The 17,923-nt window shown below is 44.3% G+C and overlaps 1 protein-coding gene across 1 annotated transcript in view; it reads right to left on the reverse strand.

The window, feature by feature from the left end:
• Positions 1-325: 325 nt before the first annotated feature.
• PPM1E (protein phosphatase, Mg2+/Mn2+ dependent 1E) overlaps positions 326-17,923 on the reverse strand; it is a 59,092-nt gene continuing 41,494 nt past the window's right edge. Inside the window, exons 2-7 of the mRNA XM_065647380.1 lie at positions 12,091-12,209; positions 8,192-8,391; positions 6,684-6,872; positions 5,940-6,083; positions 5,586-5,679; positions 326-5,325 (exon numbers count right to left, since the gene is read on the reverse strand). Of these exons, the coding sequence (XP_065503452.1) occupies positions 4,250-5,325; positions 5,586-5,679; positions 5,940-6,083; positions 6,684-6,872; positions 8,192-8,391; positions 12,091-12,209 (1,822 nt within the window). The 3' untranslated portion in view covers positions 326-4,249. The remainder of the gene's footprint in view (positions 5,326-5,585; positions 5,680-5,939; positions 6,084-6,683; positions 6,873-8,191; positions 8,392-12,090; positions 12,210-17,923) is intronic.

Raw genomic sequence — 17,923 nt, forward strand, 5'->3', positions numbered from 1 at the left:
TCACCAGGCTCTGCCTCTTCAGCACTTAGAGATGCTTTACTCTTAATAAGTGGCCCGGGCTGAAGGAAATGGTTTTGCTGAGCCATGCGATCTGTTGTGGAGCTGGTGCCCAAGCCTTGCAGAGAGCTGGTCCCATCCTGCTTTGCTCACCTCGTGAAGAACGGATTGATATACAGCTGGGGTTTAAACAAGAGGTAGGAAACAGGCTGGGAAGGCTTAGAGGAAATCTGCTCTCACCACAGTAAAGACACTTAGTTCAGATGCTGGTTGCTATATTAAATAAACAGACTTTCTGAAGTGTGGCTTAAATTACTGTTTTATTAAGATATTGGTAAAACTTAAACAGTTTTTTCTGTATAAACAGCTTTCATAAATAAAATATGGATGACTAATACATGGTTATAACTAAACACATATGTGAACTGTAGAACAAGATTGCAAATGGAAAGTCCCAATGATGTTAAATGGTTCACTTTAATCTATTTACTTCATAAAGAACAGTTAGTTCCATGAATGAGATAACACGGACAGGGGAGCGGGAGCACCCGGTGCAGCAGTGACCCTGGGCTGGTGCCCTGCACAGGGTGCCCACAGCCACTGGCCCCTGTCCATGTTCTGTCTTCTAGAGTGAAGGAGAGAAAAAAACCTAACGAGATGTAACCACGACATACAACAGTTGTACTAGAGCCTAAGGGGGTGTTTTCTCTTTAGCTTTAATGCTGGCAAGTACAGTGGCGATCGCCTGGTTAGCGAGGGCTGGCAAAGGAGACGGATGTTTCAGTCAGAGGCCGGGTTAATGCTTTGTTATTACTTATTGCACATGATACAAGGGTAGAAAGTTGTGTTCCTGTTGCAAAGAGGACATGAGTTAAAGAAAGATTGCCCTAAATTACAGGCATGAACAAAGCTGCAGTATCCCCTCCCATGGCTTTGTTTATGTGACTAGTGCCGAGTGAATAAATTGTGCTAAAACAGCCCTAATTTAGACCAATCTTTCTCTATTTTTTTTTGTTTTTCCCTGCAGAACATTGCCAGGGTCAGGAGGATTTAGTGAGGAGATAGTGGACCTGAACTACAGCAGCCATGTCTCTAAACACAGAACTCATTGTGCCTCATCTGCCCATAGGACAACGCGTTTCTCGCGGACACACAGTGTTCCAAAAACAGAGCGGAGGTTCTATGACGATGTACCACTATAAATGTGGCGTAAGTTAATTGTCCTTCGGCGTTACAATGCAATCGAAATAAAATACTGAATGGTTTTAACTTGCAAGGACAATTGATGGCACTTCTAGGTTAAAGAAAAGTTATATACATGCGTTTCCACCCACCTTTAGTGCAAATTGAAATGGGTAAGAGCTCCCTGGTCTGGTGCTATACTGCTCTCTGCACCGCAGACATTCCTCAGAGTTGCACATTTACAAAGTGTACACAGGAAACTACCAGCGTGGGGATTGCGCGAATCCCGCCAGTACTCACAGTGAAGAGCTTACGAGCAAGTTTTGAGCAGCTTCAGACAAACAGCCTGGAGCCCGCATCTCAAAACCAACACAATTTAAAAACAAATCAAATAAATGTTTTCACTACCTACCTCCTAAGTTCTGCAAACACGGTTAACACGTCAACTGAAACTGATGCGGGTTGTGTTAACGCGGAAAAGGGATACTTCAGCTCTTTATTGGAAAGATTCGTTATACAAATTTCACCACCACTAAGATACACAATAAAAATACAAAACACAGGTCACAGACTGAATCTCGGCATCAACAGTTAATAAATACAGTTAGATACTTTTATATTAGCCTACTATTTTTACATTGTCACCAGATAGACAAAGTACAAATACAGAACACGTAGATACCATTAGAGAGGGATTATTGCTTACGTTAGCAAGCAGCAAATAAGGGCACAGGATTTTGAACTGAAGAGAACTACTTCCTATCACCAGTGGCATTAAAACACTGCATTTCACAAAGCACTGCTGTTTGTCTAGTGTGTAGAATCAAGAGCAGCATATATCAGACCAATAACCACTACTTGTAATATTATAGAACTTTAAAGGACTTACCTTACAAATGGTTCCTATCTACTCTATTAATATGCAGTTAGTGAAGAAATGAACACTCGCTATCGATACAATGGTTTTACCTGACCACACTGCAACTACGATGGCAGATTTTTTTTTTCTCCTAGCAAGATAAATGGGATGAGTCGCAGAATTCTCATTTATGAATCCACACCTAAAAAGCTCGATCCTTCCCCAAACAGCACGCGTGCAGTCCAGTGCTCGTTCTGCAGACTGGGAAGAAGTTTATCATCCGTCACGGTTTTCCATTCTCGTTTACTCACACGAGGAATTGCACTTACGCCACCTTTCTCTCCGAAGCACAGTCAGCTCTAAGATGGACTTTCAATGCGTCATTATTACTGTGAATAATTTAAAACAAAGGCACCGCAGAGATGCCCTGGAGTTGCATATTTTACCATTTCACGGTTTCTCAAATTTCCTCAGTAAATCTGACTTGGAACATATGCTGCAGCTAAAGAGAACGTTGACAACAGCTAAGGCTTAATAAGATGACAGATAAGAGCCAATGATCCCGTAAGATTAAAAAAAAGTCTGAAAAAGATCAAAGGAATCTAAAGCCACGCTCCAGCTCCTGGTTACTCACGAAGCCTTTTGCTATTCGTCAGATTGCTTTTAAAATAGTGCATCAAAGATAGAAGCAGCGGAAATTGGCAGAATTCAAACCTCACCATCTTGTCTTGTTGAATAATCTCCTGACTACTTAATATTAAAATACTCTGCAAAGCCTAGCTAAATGCTAATACCGTTATTAAATTGTTACTGCTAACATGATATGAATTGTACAATGAATGCCTATAAGACTTTATTCAGACTCTTCCAAACGTCTCAGTGTAACGAAGAATAGTAACAGGATGTGTATTTAGCGGAGCTGACGGAACCGTCTGCTTCCTTATGTCCCAATGAACCGCTGCCCCCAGGGTTTCACACCACCCCAGAGCCGGGAAGGGCTGCTGAGTCCTGCGTGCTTCCCAGTTTGATAAATAACGTTCTGCTCAAGAAAATAAGGGCAATGGGCATCTCTCACTTTCCTTTCTGAACCCAGGTTTGAGCAAAGCAAAGCTCTGGCTTGTCAGTGAATTTTCCTCTCTCCACTGAACCTGAACTGCTCGCAGACGCAGCGTCCTTCGTACAGCAGCTTTATACTGAATTATGCCTTTGCCATCTAGAAATCTTTACCAAAACCAAACAGCTCATCAAATTGCTCATTATCTCTCACAAGCGATTCTCTGGTTTGAGTGGTTGAGTGGCAGTGGTGTCGTACTGAACATCACTGATTGGTTTCTTTTAAGACCTGAGATGAAGTTACAGTGGAAAGAGGTTGGCTCAAAGTATTAAGCACAATCATGTTCAATTAAAAGTAATCGAAGACAGTTTCCTAAACTGACAAATGAGAAAAGTGCCACTAAAAGCACCAGAAAGATACGAAATTCCCTACACTGCACCTCTAGCCATATGAAATAATTTATTTAAAAACTACAAAAAACAAGTTTTCTTCATATTCCACATCTTATGTTACATGGAGAAAAAAAAAAGGTAAATTTTAAGTCTGTACCTCAATCGGAGTCTGAGAACAGAGTAGCAGGAGCTTAGTTTGTCCGTTCCCAGGTTACCTGGTAAAACCCTGTATGGCTTTTAGTCTTTTACCTGCAACAGTGGATGTAATTTTCTAATTCGTCTTTACGCTCGCCTGAAAGAAACAGAAAGCAGAACACAAAAAAGCCCCACACACCTTGACTTCTATGGCAACTTCCCCCCCACTCTAAAAAGATTTGGCAGTTCTAAACTGGAATCTTTCTGCACATATTGCTCCACAGCCGTACCTCAGGCAGGTTCAGCTCTCTGCGCTGTTAATGACCGTTCCCTAATTGCGTCTAATGACGTGAACCAGCTGCTCGGCTTTCACTGGTGAATGTGACTGGACACAGGTGTGTGCGGGTGGCTGTGGCGTTGCTCAGGGTGGCACCACCAGCAAACTGATTGAGACTGAAACAACTACATTTGTTATTAGTAATTCTTAGATCTATTTACACACGGTTTGAGCTTTGCAGGGGACTGGAGTACAGTTCGGAAATGCCCACCTTTTTTCGCTTTCTGATGATGCCAGTTTTATTCTGGGAATGTCTGTTTTGTGAGTCTGATGGAGGAACACGAGGGAGACGGTTACATTTTACAGCGTTGATGAAGGTATGAATCTGGTATACAATTACTTTGCCTTCGCATCAAAAACACGCTCTCCCTGCATGCGCTCTGCCGAGCCAGCCGCCACCACGGGGAGCGCCGTGCCGACAGCCTCGTGCTGCCGCAGCCCCGCGCTGGGACGGACAGACTCGATCTTTCTAGGTGGGAAGGCTCGCAAGCCCAGAGCGACGTGTGAAACTTTGGTTTGAGCCTGGCTCCTTGTTGCCTCTTCCCGTTGCAGAGCCGCAAGTGAAAGAACGCGGCTCGTCTTCCCGAGGATTTGAAGAGTTCCTCTTCCAGCCCAAAGAAGACGGGGCACAAACCCTTCACCCTGTAGGTGCTCAGCCCTGCAGCGCCCAAACTAAGCGGAGCGTTGCGCTCCTTGGGATCGCTCTGTCCGCAGATCGATGACATGCTGCGCTCTGGAGATTCGTTCTTTGCTGTTAAGCCGTTGATGGAATTCACGCTCTTTGGTATGCCAGGACTAAACCCTTGAATTGGTGGCAGACATTTGGCACTCGTCGGTGTACTAGGACTAGTTTCTGGTTTTGTCAGGTCTAAATAGCCTTGACCATCAAAGGGGTTAACGCTGGAGCCTATGCTTAAGCTAGTTCTGTCGGTGAAGGAATCCACGCGCCCCTCGTACCCGAGGTCTGCGGGTGCTGAGCACTGGTGCTGGGGCCACGGCCGTTTGCAGTCTCCATGGTTTTCTTTATCTTCCCCGCCGTCTTCTTGCCCGCCTTGAAAAGAGCTCTCCGTCCAGTCCGACTCCTCGCTAACACTGACTGCGGCATTCATGTCCCTGAGAAACACCACGATGACAGTGATGTTGTCGCTGGAACCAGCGTCCCGAGCCGATGCCACTAATTTATGTGCTACCATGCTGCTGTCACCGTTGTTCTCCTTCAGATGGTCAGCCACCACTTTGACCGCCTCATCGGGATTGACTGTGTCGTAGAAGCCGTCACAGGCTAAAATGAGGTAGTCTTCAGAGCCATCGAGTACAGTGGAGGCAGAGTCTGCGTCCCCACAGATATATGGCTTGTGCTCAGCGTCCCCTGTGGAAAAACAACACACGGATACACGAGACCCAGGGGTTGCAGCCAGAGCATCTGGAAGCCCTTTTATTAACACAGCGTGGAGCCAATGACCCTGACTCCAAGTTAAAGAAATTATTTGGAAATTTTTCCCTCAAACTGTAGAGGAAAAAAAGGTCATTGCTCACAGGTCTATCTCCAGCTGTATTTCAAGTTCTGATCACTAGAGAACTGAAGTTTTAATTAAAGAGAAAAGGAAACCTGAGAAAGCCCATTCTTACCAATAGCTCTGGAGACTGACAGGCTCCCGTTCACCCTCCAGGCTCCAAACCAGACCACACAGCCACCGAGGGCCTCAATGCGCTTCTTCTCGTCCTAAACAGCGAGACAACACAAGAGTTGTTTGGACAGAGCACTTGGTGCTGCCACCACACTCTGAACGCTCCCATAAACATCTGGGGTTTTCACAAACACAGCGTGCGGAGACGAGAACCGGGAGAACTGGAACACACGCTGCCACTCCAAGAGACCTTGGCAAAGCAACACTCAGTGTCCCAATGTCTCACATACAGCTGATCCCCGTCGGCCTCGGTGCCAAATGCTGCCCGGGGGTATTTAAAACAGGCCATTCTCACCTCTCGATCTGGTTTGTGGGGTTTCATCAGCTCCACGGCTTGGCCTCTCCTCACGAGCATCACCTGGGAGTCCCCCAGCCAAGCCACGTGCAGCATATTTCCTCGGATGAAAGTCACCACGCCGGTGGTTCCACAGCGCAGACTCTGGAAAGGGTGAAAAAAATACCGCCAGCTTTCAATAAGCAAATAAGAACCATTTCAAAGTGGCTGAATGCAAGTGATCAGTTCTGCCCCGTGACTTCTCTTGTGTTGGAACCGTGTTTCGGAAACGAGGCTGTGCCACTGCGCTGCTGTTCTAGTGCATTCCTGTGCCTGCTTCCTATCTGCTGATAGAAACGCATGAGGTTAATGAACTTGGAAGGAGGTTTATTTGTAAACATCTTGAGTTCCCTGCACTTAACTCAGCCCTTCCATAAGTTTAGGAGGCCTAGGAGTGAGTTATCCATTTATTCTTTCTTTCTGGAGCTAAGAATAATGTGTGTTGTAGAGATGAGGAAAAAAAACCCACCCCAAGGACTAAACTGAGTTGGCAGGTGAACACAAGAACGGCAGCAGCATCCTGCTAAATGAACTGGACACTGTGAGAAGCTGAGGGCAACATGTTTATGGAACACGACGCACCAGCTCTGTGGGCTGCACACGGACAGCTCTGTGCTGAGGGCACAGCACTCAGAGCAGCCCTGCTGACCAGGACACAATTTACAGATAAACGCTGTCAGAGTCAAGCCCGGGTAACTCAGTCACCTCTCGGGCTGCCTTCTGGACAAAGCGCTCGTCGGTCACGCGGAAAGCTCGGCACAGGGCCTCTGCCGGGTCCTGCTGGAACATCTCCTGGTGCACCATGTTCACGTGGAGATGGATGGAGGCGTAGATGGCAGCGTCCACTCCCCCGTGGCCATCAAACACTGCAAAATAAGCTTGTTCTTCTTGGTCCTGTCAATGGAAACACATGGAGAAAACCACTCAGGAGAAAGCAATGCAAACAGCTCATTGGATTGTCTTAAACTTTCGAACTTGAGATTTGTGGTGTCCTCATTAAATTGCACTTAGAAGCAGAGTCTGCACTGGAAAAACAAACCACTCAGACCATCTTCACTTGCATCAATGGGAAATTTTCACCTTATTGCTGGTGAATTCCAGCTGGAAACTGCAAGAGATGTCCTGCAAGAATCACCCGTGTAGCGCGCTCAGTGCTGCTTATGTCCCATTTGTTACAGTTCAGTCACTCAACTCAAATAGGAAGTGCCATTTCCATCAAACTGTGCAGGAGTTTTTGTGACTGCACAAACCACAGAGCGAGAACATCCAATATGGTTCACATGGAGTCTACATCAAGTCTGGAATCCACCAGGGATAAAATGCCAGTACAGTTAAAATGTGAAGCCAGCCAGCCTCTGCTTTCATTCTTCTCTTTTTAAAAATCCATTCCATATCACCTTAGATGCCTGGGGTTTTTTTAAACACTGTATGTAGTCTCTCATCAGATAATTGTGATTACATTCACAAATCGAATACAGCAAAATCACTCATCTTCAAGTCAGTTTTCTCAGCTTCCCCTTATCTGTTCAGAGAAACAATGCTGTACCAAGAGCGATCAGCTCCTGCGCCTGTTCACACACAGAACACACCAACCCCCCATCAGCGCCAATTCAACCTTGACAGCAGCTCAATGACTGGAATATTCGTACATTGTAATCTGTAAGTAATGGGCTCCAACACACATTGGAATAAGAAAGCTGAGAACTGACAGGCAAAGGAAACATCTACCTCTGTTTGCATTAATATCATCTAAAGGCAAGAACGTGGATGGGGCAGAAGATGGTTATTAAAGTGACAGGATGTAACAAAGAATTAAATATGCAGCAATGTGATCCTAAAGGTAAAATTCCTGCCACTTTCTTCTAATTGCTATTTTTCAGTGTCCAGATTTATATATGAAGGAAGAACAAGCATGAGTGTTTGACTGATGGCCGCATAAAGAAATTAATGGAAGGAAGTCTGGACTCAGTCTCACCAAAGTATTCGTGTCACTAGATTCTTGTGAACTGCACAAGTTTGGGTTTGGCTGTGGTGGTGTTTTTTGTGTGGTGGTTTTTTTGTGTGTGTTTTTATGTTTTGCCTCCTAGTGGTCAATCCTCCTCTGGTCCCTCACAGCTACAGCTTTCACTCGCACAGTAAAAAACTGCCTAGTTCCCCAAGAATGGAAGCCGTATTGGGCATATGCATTTGTTTTCCACCTGATCTCTTTTTACCTCAAGGTTGAAGAGCATGTTGAAGTCTGGGATGCAGACATGCTTGTCTTCCATCTTCCTGCGCATGTTCTTGATGGCGTGGATGGATGTCTCGTAGTAGCGGTGGGGCTTCGGCTGCAGTGGAAAGTCTTTCACCCAGTTGCTGCAGATCTCGTGCAGTTTGCTGAACACTAAGCGGGCCAGCTTCACTGTCTCAATCTCTGGGGACAGCAAAAACCACAAATGAAAGGCTGAGAGCATTATTAAGTGAGAATTTTTTTCTTGCATACATTACAAAGATGAAACAAAACCATTTTAGCCAAGCGGTTGAAATGGGTGTTGGCAGGGAAATCCTGGGCTCTGACATGTAAATGAGGAAGCCCAACTTGCCATAATCAGCATTCATCAGTAAGCAGCTCATTGTTTGTTTGTCTTTTTAACTTAAACATTCCCCCATGCCTTTAGAGAACTCATTTGCAGCATCAGGAAAAACGAAAACCAAGTACTTTTCTCTCCGCATGTGATGCCCCGTGTCGCTCTGTGTCACAGCAGCTCTGACAGGGACTTCACCACAGCATGTAGCATCATGTACCAAAACCACAATCCATTGCAATGACATCATACTGGTTTTAGACCAAAATGTCTATTCCAAACAACACTTCTCTGCAGCAATGAGGAAACACAGTGGCAAGTAACCTATAGAAATGAACAGTGTTACTTTAAGTTGTTTCGGAGGTGTGCACATTCAGTAGTGTACACATTCAAGTACCTTCTTAATTTCACAACATTATTTCCAGATTCCTGACTGGACTGTGTGTCAAAGAAATTGCGTGAGCAAATGAGAAAACCATAAAGGTCTTAAATTGAAGAAAGTGCTGAACTGTCACTCCTGAGAAACAGTAATTTTAAAACGTAAAAACTAAGGCACTTGACAACTGTTCTGAAGTTCAGGGGAGGAAAACAGGAAGAAAACATCATAGCTGAACACATCAAAATCTCTTTGTACATGATCATTCACCAAAGCCAGAGATGTTCAAAGCTAAACAGCAGCAATCCACGAGCATCAATCATTGCTGGAGGAGGAACGGCTCAAGGACAGGGAGCAGAGGGGAGAGTTACAGCATCTCACAATTCACAGAAATTCTGCGAAGAACTTAAAAGCAGCATTTACTAATTCCTGTACTAGAACTACACAAGATGTGGGCTGTAGGGATCAGGGGGCAGGATCCTCGGGAGCAAAATAAATTCCCAGCTCTGCTGATTATGAGTTGGTTCCAGCTTGATCTGCAAGAGCAGCAATTTAGCTGGAAATCAGCCATATACGTAATGGAAAGAAGGAGCCCCAGCCTCCTGATCACACAGCTTTAAAAACAAGTGCTGGAAATCAAATGATTGGGTCATCCCACCACTGCCACAGCAACGGGTACTGATTCCCCGCAACACTTCCACTCTCTCACTGGCAACACCAGAAATCTTTTTGCTGGGTAATATATTTAAAGAGGGGACACGTCCAAATTATATTTTCGGAAGTGAACCCCAGAGAATTGTTCTTCCATATTTTTTTTTTTCCAGTGGGCACGTATGAAGGAGCACGGTGCACATTCCGTGTCACGCGGCTGTCACGCTTCAGAGCATCACTCTGACGGAGGACGGGAGTAAAACCCATTGGCTGCGCTGGGACACCCACCACCCGTCCCCAGCAGGGAGTACGCAGAGTGTCGGCATCACCAATAATTGCTCCTGGGGGTAAAACAGGAGAAAGGCCCACAACAACAGTCAAACCACCCCCTCACAGCTGTAAATTACTCATCAATTGTTAATGTTGCAGCGCTGAGGCAGAGCTGACTCAGCTGTCATAGTGGTTGTGTCACCGAGCATTTCATTTCCCTCCTGCTGCTCCCAAATCCACAGCGCTGGAAGTTGCGCTTAATTGTAACACAGCTAGTGGGAAATACGATCCGGGTGTCGTTGCTCCCAAAGACAACTGACTTTTAGAACAAATATCAGGGTAGAGAGAACACCAGTCACCAGGTTCTGCTTTTTAGTATCTACATTTTGAGACCTTTCTCGAAAATGTGGACGGTGTGACAACAGGGATCAGTAGCCAGGTCTGTAGACACGTTATCGAGCCGATGACCAAGGTTTTCCTTAATCTAAGAACTCCAGTCACCCTGAATATATTTGGCCCATATTTTTGCATTCTTACATTCATGGGCTCAAACCAGTTTTTGTTCTTTTAAGATTTGCATTCTTCTTCCATGAAGCTTCTGATTTCCTTTCCACCAGCGCACCAGGAGCTGTTGTTACCAGTCCCAAGCCTGCGATGTGATTTGTCATGTCGCACTGCTCAGACTGAAATATGTCACTAAGGAAATCTGGAATCAGTTTTTTCTTCTAGCAAATTCAAACTTGAGGCAAATCGGGTAAATGCCTCCTTGTATTATACAGAGTAAAAATCTTTCTGGATCCATACGAAAAACTGACATAGAAATGAGTATCAAGACCAGGCAGCTAAATGGAGCTTGGTTTTGCATTCTGCAGCAGTCCAAACACCATTAGGAGAAACTGTGAACTCTGAGCACAAAACTTTCAAGACGTAGAAATCGCATTTTCATCACCTGCTCCAGTTCCCTTTGTTTTCTTTCAGAGCAAGAAATCTCCCTGTCGTAGCAGGTCGGGCACTGGGTGGTCACAGCTTTCTGCCAGGGAACCAGCCCGGGTTTCTCAAAGGATTCCTGCCAGGAAAGTCAGCTAGAATGGAATTGCTGACCTTTTGCAATGAAATCTCCTTCAGTCCTGCATGAATCCCCCTGGTTTTGTTATGGTTTTCTTAGCCAAACCTTGCATGGCTGGAGCTAATGCTCCATTTCAAAAATTTTCACTTATGGTATACTATTAGGAATTGCAGTATTCATATGAAACTAGTGCTTTACTACTGTCCAGAAGATGCTCTCCCTCTTTATCTTCAAATTTTAACACTTCATGTTGCATCTCTAAAGGTGTATTTTATTGCCAAGTACCTTAATTATGACAATTTACCTCAATGCGCTGCATCTGGAGTCATATTTTTAGTGCCTGCTATAGCCCATACATATATCAATCTATGTTTGCATCTGTGTATTACAGATTTAGATATATTTAAATGTCAGTTTCTGTAGGTGTGAGGGTTTTGTGGTTTGTGCTTTTTTTTCTTTTTCTTTTTTGTTGAACTCTTCAGATATTCTGTGTGGAGGCTGAGTCAACATTTCCTTGGAGATTGTCAAATATTTATGCAAGTCTCAGAGATCTCAATTTGAAATGAATGAAGGCTGCTCAGCCAGAACAATGACAAATCTATTCCATTTACCTGCTCAGTAGGAGGAGGCAGCAATACCTACAGAAAGGGAACCCATAGCATGTTCTTCTTTTTCTCAGGACCACAAAGCCTGAAGTGCTTATAAAGAAATTCAGGGCCACCAGATACAGTCTTACTAAGGTGCTCTTAAATAAAGGAGTGATTTCCATCTGGTCTTAAGGAGAAAAATTCGATAAAAGACTCAAGTACAACCAGAGAAAGGCATTTAAAAATAGAGAAAGAATTCAATAGCAAAAGTTGAAACTAGACAGATTCAAAGATGAGAAAGCTTTGACTAAAATTAGCCACTAGCTCTATCAGGAGTGGTGGTGAATTCATCATCTTTTTATATCAATATGGGATATTCCTTTACGAGAAACCTAGTGCAACCTCCATTAGTTAGCTGGTAGAAGACACTAATCTGAGGAAAATGTAGTACCGTTCAAGTGGTCAGACTAGATGGATCACTGAAGTCAACGCTGACTTTAAAAGTCTTTGAATTATCTGCAAAGTGTTCCAGTATGCAGTGGAAATGAAAGATCCACGCCATGTAAAGTTGTACATTACCATGCGCAGATGTACTTACGTATGATCCCATCTGCGTTGTCCACGTGCTTTGGTAAATAGTGTGTCGAAAGATCGCTCTGCAGGACTTCATCTGACGTTGCTCTAGCTAAAGCAGCAGCCAAAAATGAAGGGCAGTTACTGGAAAAGAAAAAAACGAAACACAAAAATAAACTCACAAAAAGATATTTTCATCTGATTTAGCAAGGTAACTTGTAGTCAGGGAAATACATAACAATTCTCTTCTGTAAACCAACAGGAATTTGAATGAAGATTTGTTAAACTTCCAGTTCTTCTTTGCTAGACGGCACCACAACCTTGCAGCAAGACCTCAAACCCACCATACAGATTTCAGTAACCCCGTTTCACTCTTATGTTCCCTGTTCTTCAGTTTTAATGTTCCATTTCATAACCTCCGTTTAAATGCTTTTCAAATCCAGACTTGGACCCCCCTGCAGAGTCTGTCATGCAGCCCTTGCTTAACGCACGTTTTCTACATGTGCATTATCCACTTTTATCTAAAGCCCGTTCTGTCCAGTTTCTCCTAAGAATTGGAGTCAGGATTCCAAAAGATAAGAGAAATTCTCAGATTTCCAAGTGTCCAAAACCTCACCAAGGGACACTGAAAGTCAAGGCAAACCCCTAGGAGCTACGAAGTTGATGTGCATAAGGTGAAAAAGCTCCCTGATGAATGATCGCTATCAAGAGCAAAGTGGCTTTAACTCACTGCAGCTTAATTAAACCTGATATCTCCCAAGGTTAATTAATCTATAGCAATCCAAGGCCACTTTAATGTACATTCTCTCATTCAAGAGGAGTTTAATACCTCTTAATTTATGCATAACTTTGTATTTCCCACCGGTCTGCTTTAACTTCTCCAGGTGTCTCTTGCTGACACAGCCGCAAGTTCCCGTTTCCATAGTTCTCATTGGGGGTAACAATGTGCTGCACAAGACGTGCCCATTGCAGGACCCCGCAGACACCTCCCAGCTCATTTCAGCCTCAGAAACTGTCTGTCAACAACAGAATTTTGCATCCGCTAGTCCAGGAGTATGTAACAGATTGAGAAAATGTACGCAAAGTAAGCCCTCCGACCCTCATTATTTACTGTTCAGCACATCAGGAAATCCCAGGGCTGGCTCTGCCCGCACAACACGGCACCTCTGATCCCATTTACACACAGCAACACGCAGTGGGGAGAGGGAAACACCCCGGGACCTCCTCTGCTTCTGGCGTGTGTAGAAGGTGATTTTCCATCTCATCTTGGTTGCCTTTATTTAGCTCACAAAGAGCAGGTTTTTCATGCCTATTATTAGCTCCAATCCTCCAGAGCGGTGATACTGGTTACTGTCCATGCTACATGCAATTTTCATGTTAGAACAACAGCAAGAGGCCGCAATGCTTGGGATAGAATAATTATGCCAGTGGTTAGCAACGCTGGGAGGACAGTGTTGTGAAAAAATGCAGAGAAAAATGAAGGCTCAGCCTAAATAACGTGCAGCAGAAGAATCCACGCTGAAAGCATTTACAGACACAAGCCGGACGCTGGTCGCTTTGGGCACGAAGGAACTGAGCTTGTTTCCCAGTGCAAATCTCACCCTCACCAGCTCAGTGCTGAAACTTTTTAGGAAAACCAAATTTTTTTTGTGTCACTTATAAACAGCCCCTCAGGAACATCCACTAATGGGCAAAGAGGGAACCTGGTTAAGAACTGAGGCAACGACGGTTGCTAAAATAGAGACTCAGGACCCAAACAGCAGAGGAAAAATAACCCAGACACGAGGAACCTCCACTCAGCCTGGGCTGGGAACCCCACGTCTATGAAGAGCCAGAGTCAGGAACATTCATACCTGAAATTTTAGATATTATTTTAACTGCAGTGACAGATCGCAAAATTGAAAGGTGCCTTTACAGCATGTAGCTGGTCAGGGTATGTCCCCTATCAGCTCCAAATGTTACTCACAGGTCCCTGCAGCCAGCACTAGCGGTTTCCACCACAGCTCTTTATCCAGCCAGAGCATGCATTTCCATTACAATGCTAAACCTACACAAAAAGCCGCTAAAGATGTTATTAGATAAATTAGAGGATTTTAAGTACATCCTTCCTGATTCTCTGGCAGCGTGGGTGTGCTCAGAACACCCACAGTTGCATTGCAGCAATCCTGGAATAACTCTGCTAAGGTAATAAATCAAGCCTAAAAGTGGGCCGTTTCCATCAATTAAATTTTAGAAAAACAGTCTGAAGTGGGCTTAACTCAGCCCACGTACTATTATGTTACCAGCTTAACACACAACTCTGCTCCTTCCTGATAGCATTAAAGTGGGGAAGGTTTTCCAAACGTTTTCTCTGAGCTATTCCTCTGTGCTTTAGATCTAATATAAGGTCTGCTACTAAAAACAAGAGATGGCAAATTTAAAATTCTTATTGCGTGACAGTTCACCATTGGGGTTTGAGTGGCTTATCACTTTTGATGGAAAAGGTAGAGAAAATAAATCAGCTGAAGGCTTTCCTTCTATGTCTGGCCACTCTTTGTCCTAATAATAACAGCTGCCTGCCAAAGAATTAATTGCCCTTGACATTTGTTCATCACAAAGCTTCTTAAGTAGCCGTTAGAGGACTATGCCACGTAAGCAGGGAAGTGACCAGATGCAGACAGATGATTTCCTCTTCCTGATTAGCACAACTCAACATTTACTTCTCTTATTTGGCTCCTGAGAGGACTTTAGTTGAATTACTTCTCCCCTTCAAGGAAGAGCAGACTGCACTGGAGGTTGTTTTACTTCTTTTTAAATAGATTAGATGTTGAAGTCAAACCACTATCACGACACTTCATTATTGTTACATCAAGACAAATGGAGAAGCAGGTCTAGGACCTTTGTTTCTATCACAAAAGCGAACAGTCCGGTGATCACCTACGGCATCCCACTAAACAGCAAAGCCCCACGCTGGTGGTTCTCACCCGTTCTCACGTCTTGGACACAAAACAAGCAGCAGCAGAGAGGATCTACGGGGACACGGGAGGCGCGCTGCGTCCTGCTGCTGCCGTAACGAAGGATTACCTGCCTGCCGGCTGCTGAAAATAAATTCTGCCGCAGTCTAGATGCTCAAATGTTATTAGTCATTAACTTATGACAAATTGAAACTGGGAGGCCACAATCTTGTTCAGCGGAGAGCCGGGAGCTCGAATGCCTCTGTCTATTCATAGCCGTGCCACTAATTCGGCGGCTGACCTTGGGCACGTCACTTCGGCACTCAGACCTTTGATTCCTCCTCTACAAACCAGGGATGATAATGTCATTTCCTGGGGGAGAGAAGGAGGAGGAATGCCGTACAAGGCTTAATTCAGCGTTTGTAAAATACTCTGAGATTTCTAGATAAGGGCACAACTGAAGGGAAAAATATCAAGATGATAGTGGGAGATATTTTCAATCTATACAAGATTTATGGAGCTTTCACACTTGAAGAGCTCTAGACAGGCAGGTTCAGTCTGATGCAGGCAGCTAACTCATGGTTATCAACAACTGCACGAAGTAAACACATTTTTAGAAAAGTTGATGCATCTCGAAAGGGGAAAACCACAAAAAAAAAAGACACCGAGTTCTTAAAACTCGGTAATGCTGGTGTTCCCGGAGCATCAGCACTGCTGACGGGAAAGTGATGCTACAGGCGCGTTACTGCCCCTGACCAAAATACACGACCGAGCGGCACCAGTGTGAAAAGAGCTAACGCTGCCGTGGTCTGGTGTAACTGGTGAGGCAACACCAACCCAAACAAAGCACGAAAAATGGACCGAAACGTACTGGTGCCTTTCAAAGGCCAAAACGGTCAGTAAATCACAAAACACAGTGTTCCTATTACCTCAAGAATCCCCTGACACTGCAGAACAGCAATTGTTTTAGTTAGAATGAAACACGATTTAAATAGAAATGCTATTCAATCTGCTGAAACACAAAACAAATCCACAGGCAAACAGTATAAAGCATCATATATAGTTTCACACAGCAATGCAAGGCCAAGAACATGACCTGAAAAGAACCAAGTACAGCACATTCCCATAAGGCCTATAATTTACTGTGTTAGTAAAAGACTTAGTAGGGATGACAAGCTAACTGCACCCTTTCCAAAAGACATTACACAAGGGATGCAGTTTGGTAAACACTCCTGCGTTCATGTGGCCTGTTGCAAGTTCTTGTTAGAAAGCAAGTTTTGCAAGATTCAGTTGAAGAAAAATCTCATTTGTCCCCAGCCTGTATTTACAATACACTCCAAAGCCTCCTGAGACTCCTTCCAGATGGAGCTTCTGATACAGCCTGGAAGCTCTTTGAAGAAGCCTTTAAAGTCTTTATTATTGAGAGTTCCCATGCTGTGAACTGCAGCAGTAACGAGCAGAGAAATTCTTTGGGAAGATCCCTGGGCTGTTTACCCCCCTCCTGTTTTGGTGGCCACCCAGAAGGACCAGAGTGCCAGCCCAGGGGCTTCGGTTCATCTAACTCCTGAGTCAGACAGGACTCAGGGAGGAATATGCTGTTAAGCAGCCCTTAGACCCCGAAATTATTACGGATGTATCTTGTAATTATGCCGAGCGGATGCTGTTTCAGCTCCGGTCTCTGCAGGTTCCCCTCGCTCGCAAAGCATCACTCAGGGCTCCGCTCTGACCCAGGCTGTTCTGTGGCTTTGCACAGCTGGAGAAAGTTTCGATGCATATTTAAAGCCGGCTCACAGCGCACAAACCAAGTGTGGTTTTTTCCCCAACACGTGGCAAAACCTTGCACTAGCTTTTAGCTGCTGCAGTGAGTTACTAAAAAAAAAAAAACCCAGCACACACAGAGAAAAGGAACAAACTGAAAAAAACAATGCACCTTTTAAAAGATTGCATAACCAGAGCTCCTTGAGAAGTCATTTGAGCTGGCAGTGTTGAGACAGTAAAGATGCTTGAAAAATGTGTTTGAAGGAGCTGAAAATGTGCTACACAAGGAAGCTGCTATCTATAGGCCTCCCAGAGACAGCTGCCTGGTCACATCCAAAGTGATTCTGTCCTTGTGGTGACAGTTGTAAGCAACACAAATATAATATACAACCATTACAAAAATATGCTCTTTCCAGTGTGTTTACCATGTCCTTATTCTATACAGACACTGTGGTGGTATCGCTTTTTTACCAAATATTTAATCTTTTGCACTGTGCTCACTGCCATATTCTAGAAAGTATGATTGAGTTTATATAGACATTTTCCTGCAGTTAAGTCTATCTTAACCAGACATTTAAAAAAAGATACAGAGGTGAACTGCTTGTCAGAAAACATCTTCAACAGCTGGATTAAGATGCCTCAACATTCCAAGCAGACTTCTGGTATTTATCACTGTTTGTATTTTGTAATAGCTGTATCTTACTTGTCAAAGCATTTACAGAAGCTACAAGCTCAGAAACGTCCTAAAGACTCCACAGATAAATACAGTGAATGAGAATAACATTAATTTCATAGGAACAATAATTTCCCTCTGCGCGTTCTCATCAGGCTTGGAGATTTTGCTAACAGTGAATAATACAAGTTCTCAACTTATTTGTGATCATTGAAAGTCTGTCTCATAAAACAGAATAAAACCTTCTATGAAGCCCACACTTGACAGCTGTGACGAAGAGAGGTGCAAACACCCCGCCGGCCCAGCCACGGGGGCTGCCCGTGCCCTGGCAGGGGCCAGGGCCATTCTCGCCCACCCTATCGCCAGTTTTCAGACCACTGACAGGTACTCCGGGATCTCTCGGACCTCAGCACATCTGTTGAACTCCACTGGAACTAGCCTGCAGGGTTAAGCTTATCAGCGGGAGGAACCCAACCGAGCACCAAAGCCTGGAT

The sequence above is a fragment of the Caloenas nicobarica genome, chromosome 17 (genome assembly GCF_036013445.1).
Source record: "Caloenas nicobarica isolate bCalNic1 chromosome 17, bCalNic1.hap1, whole genome shotgun sequence".
NCBI lineage: Eukaryota > Metazoa > Chordata > Aves > Columbiformes > Columbidae > Caloenas > Caloenas nicobarica.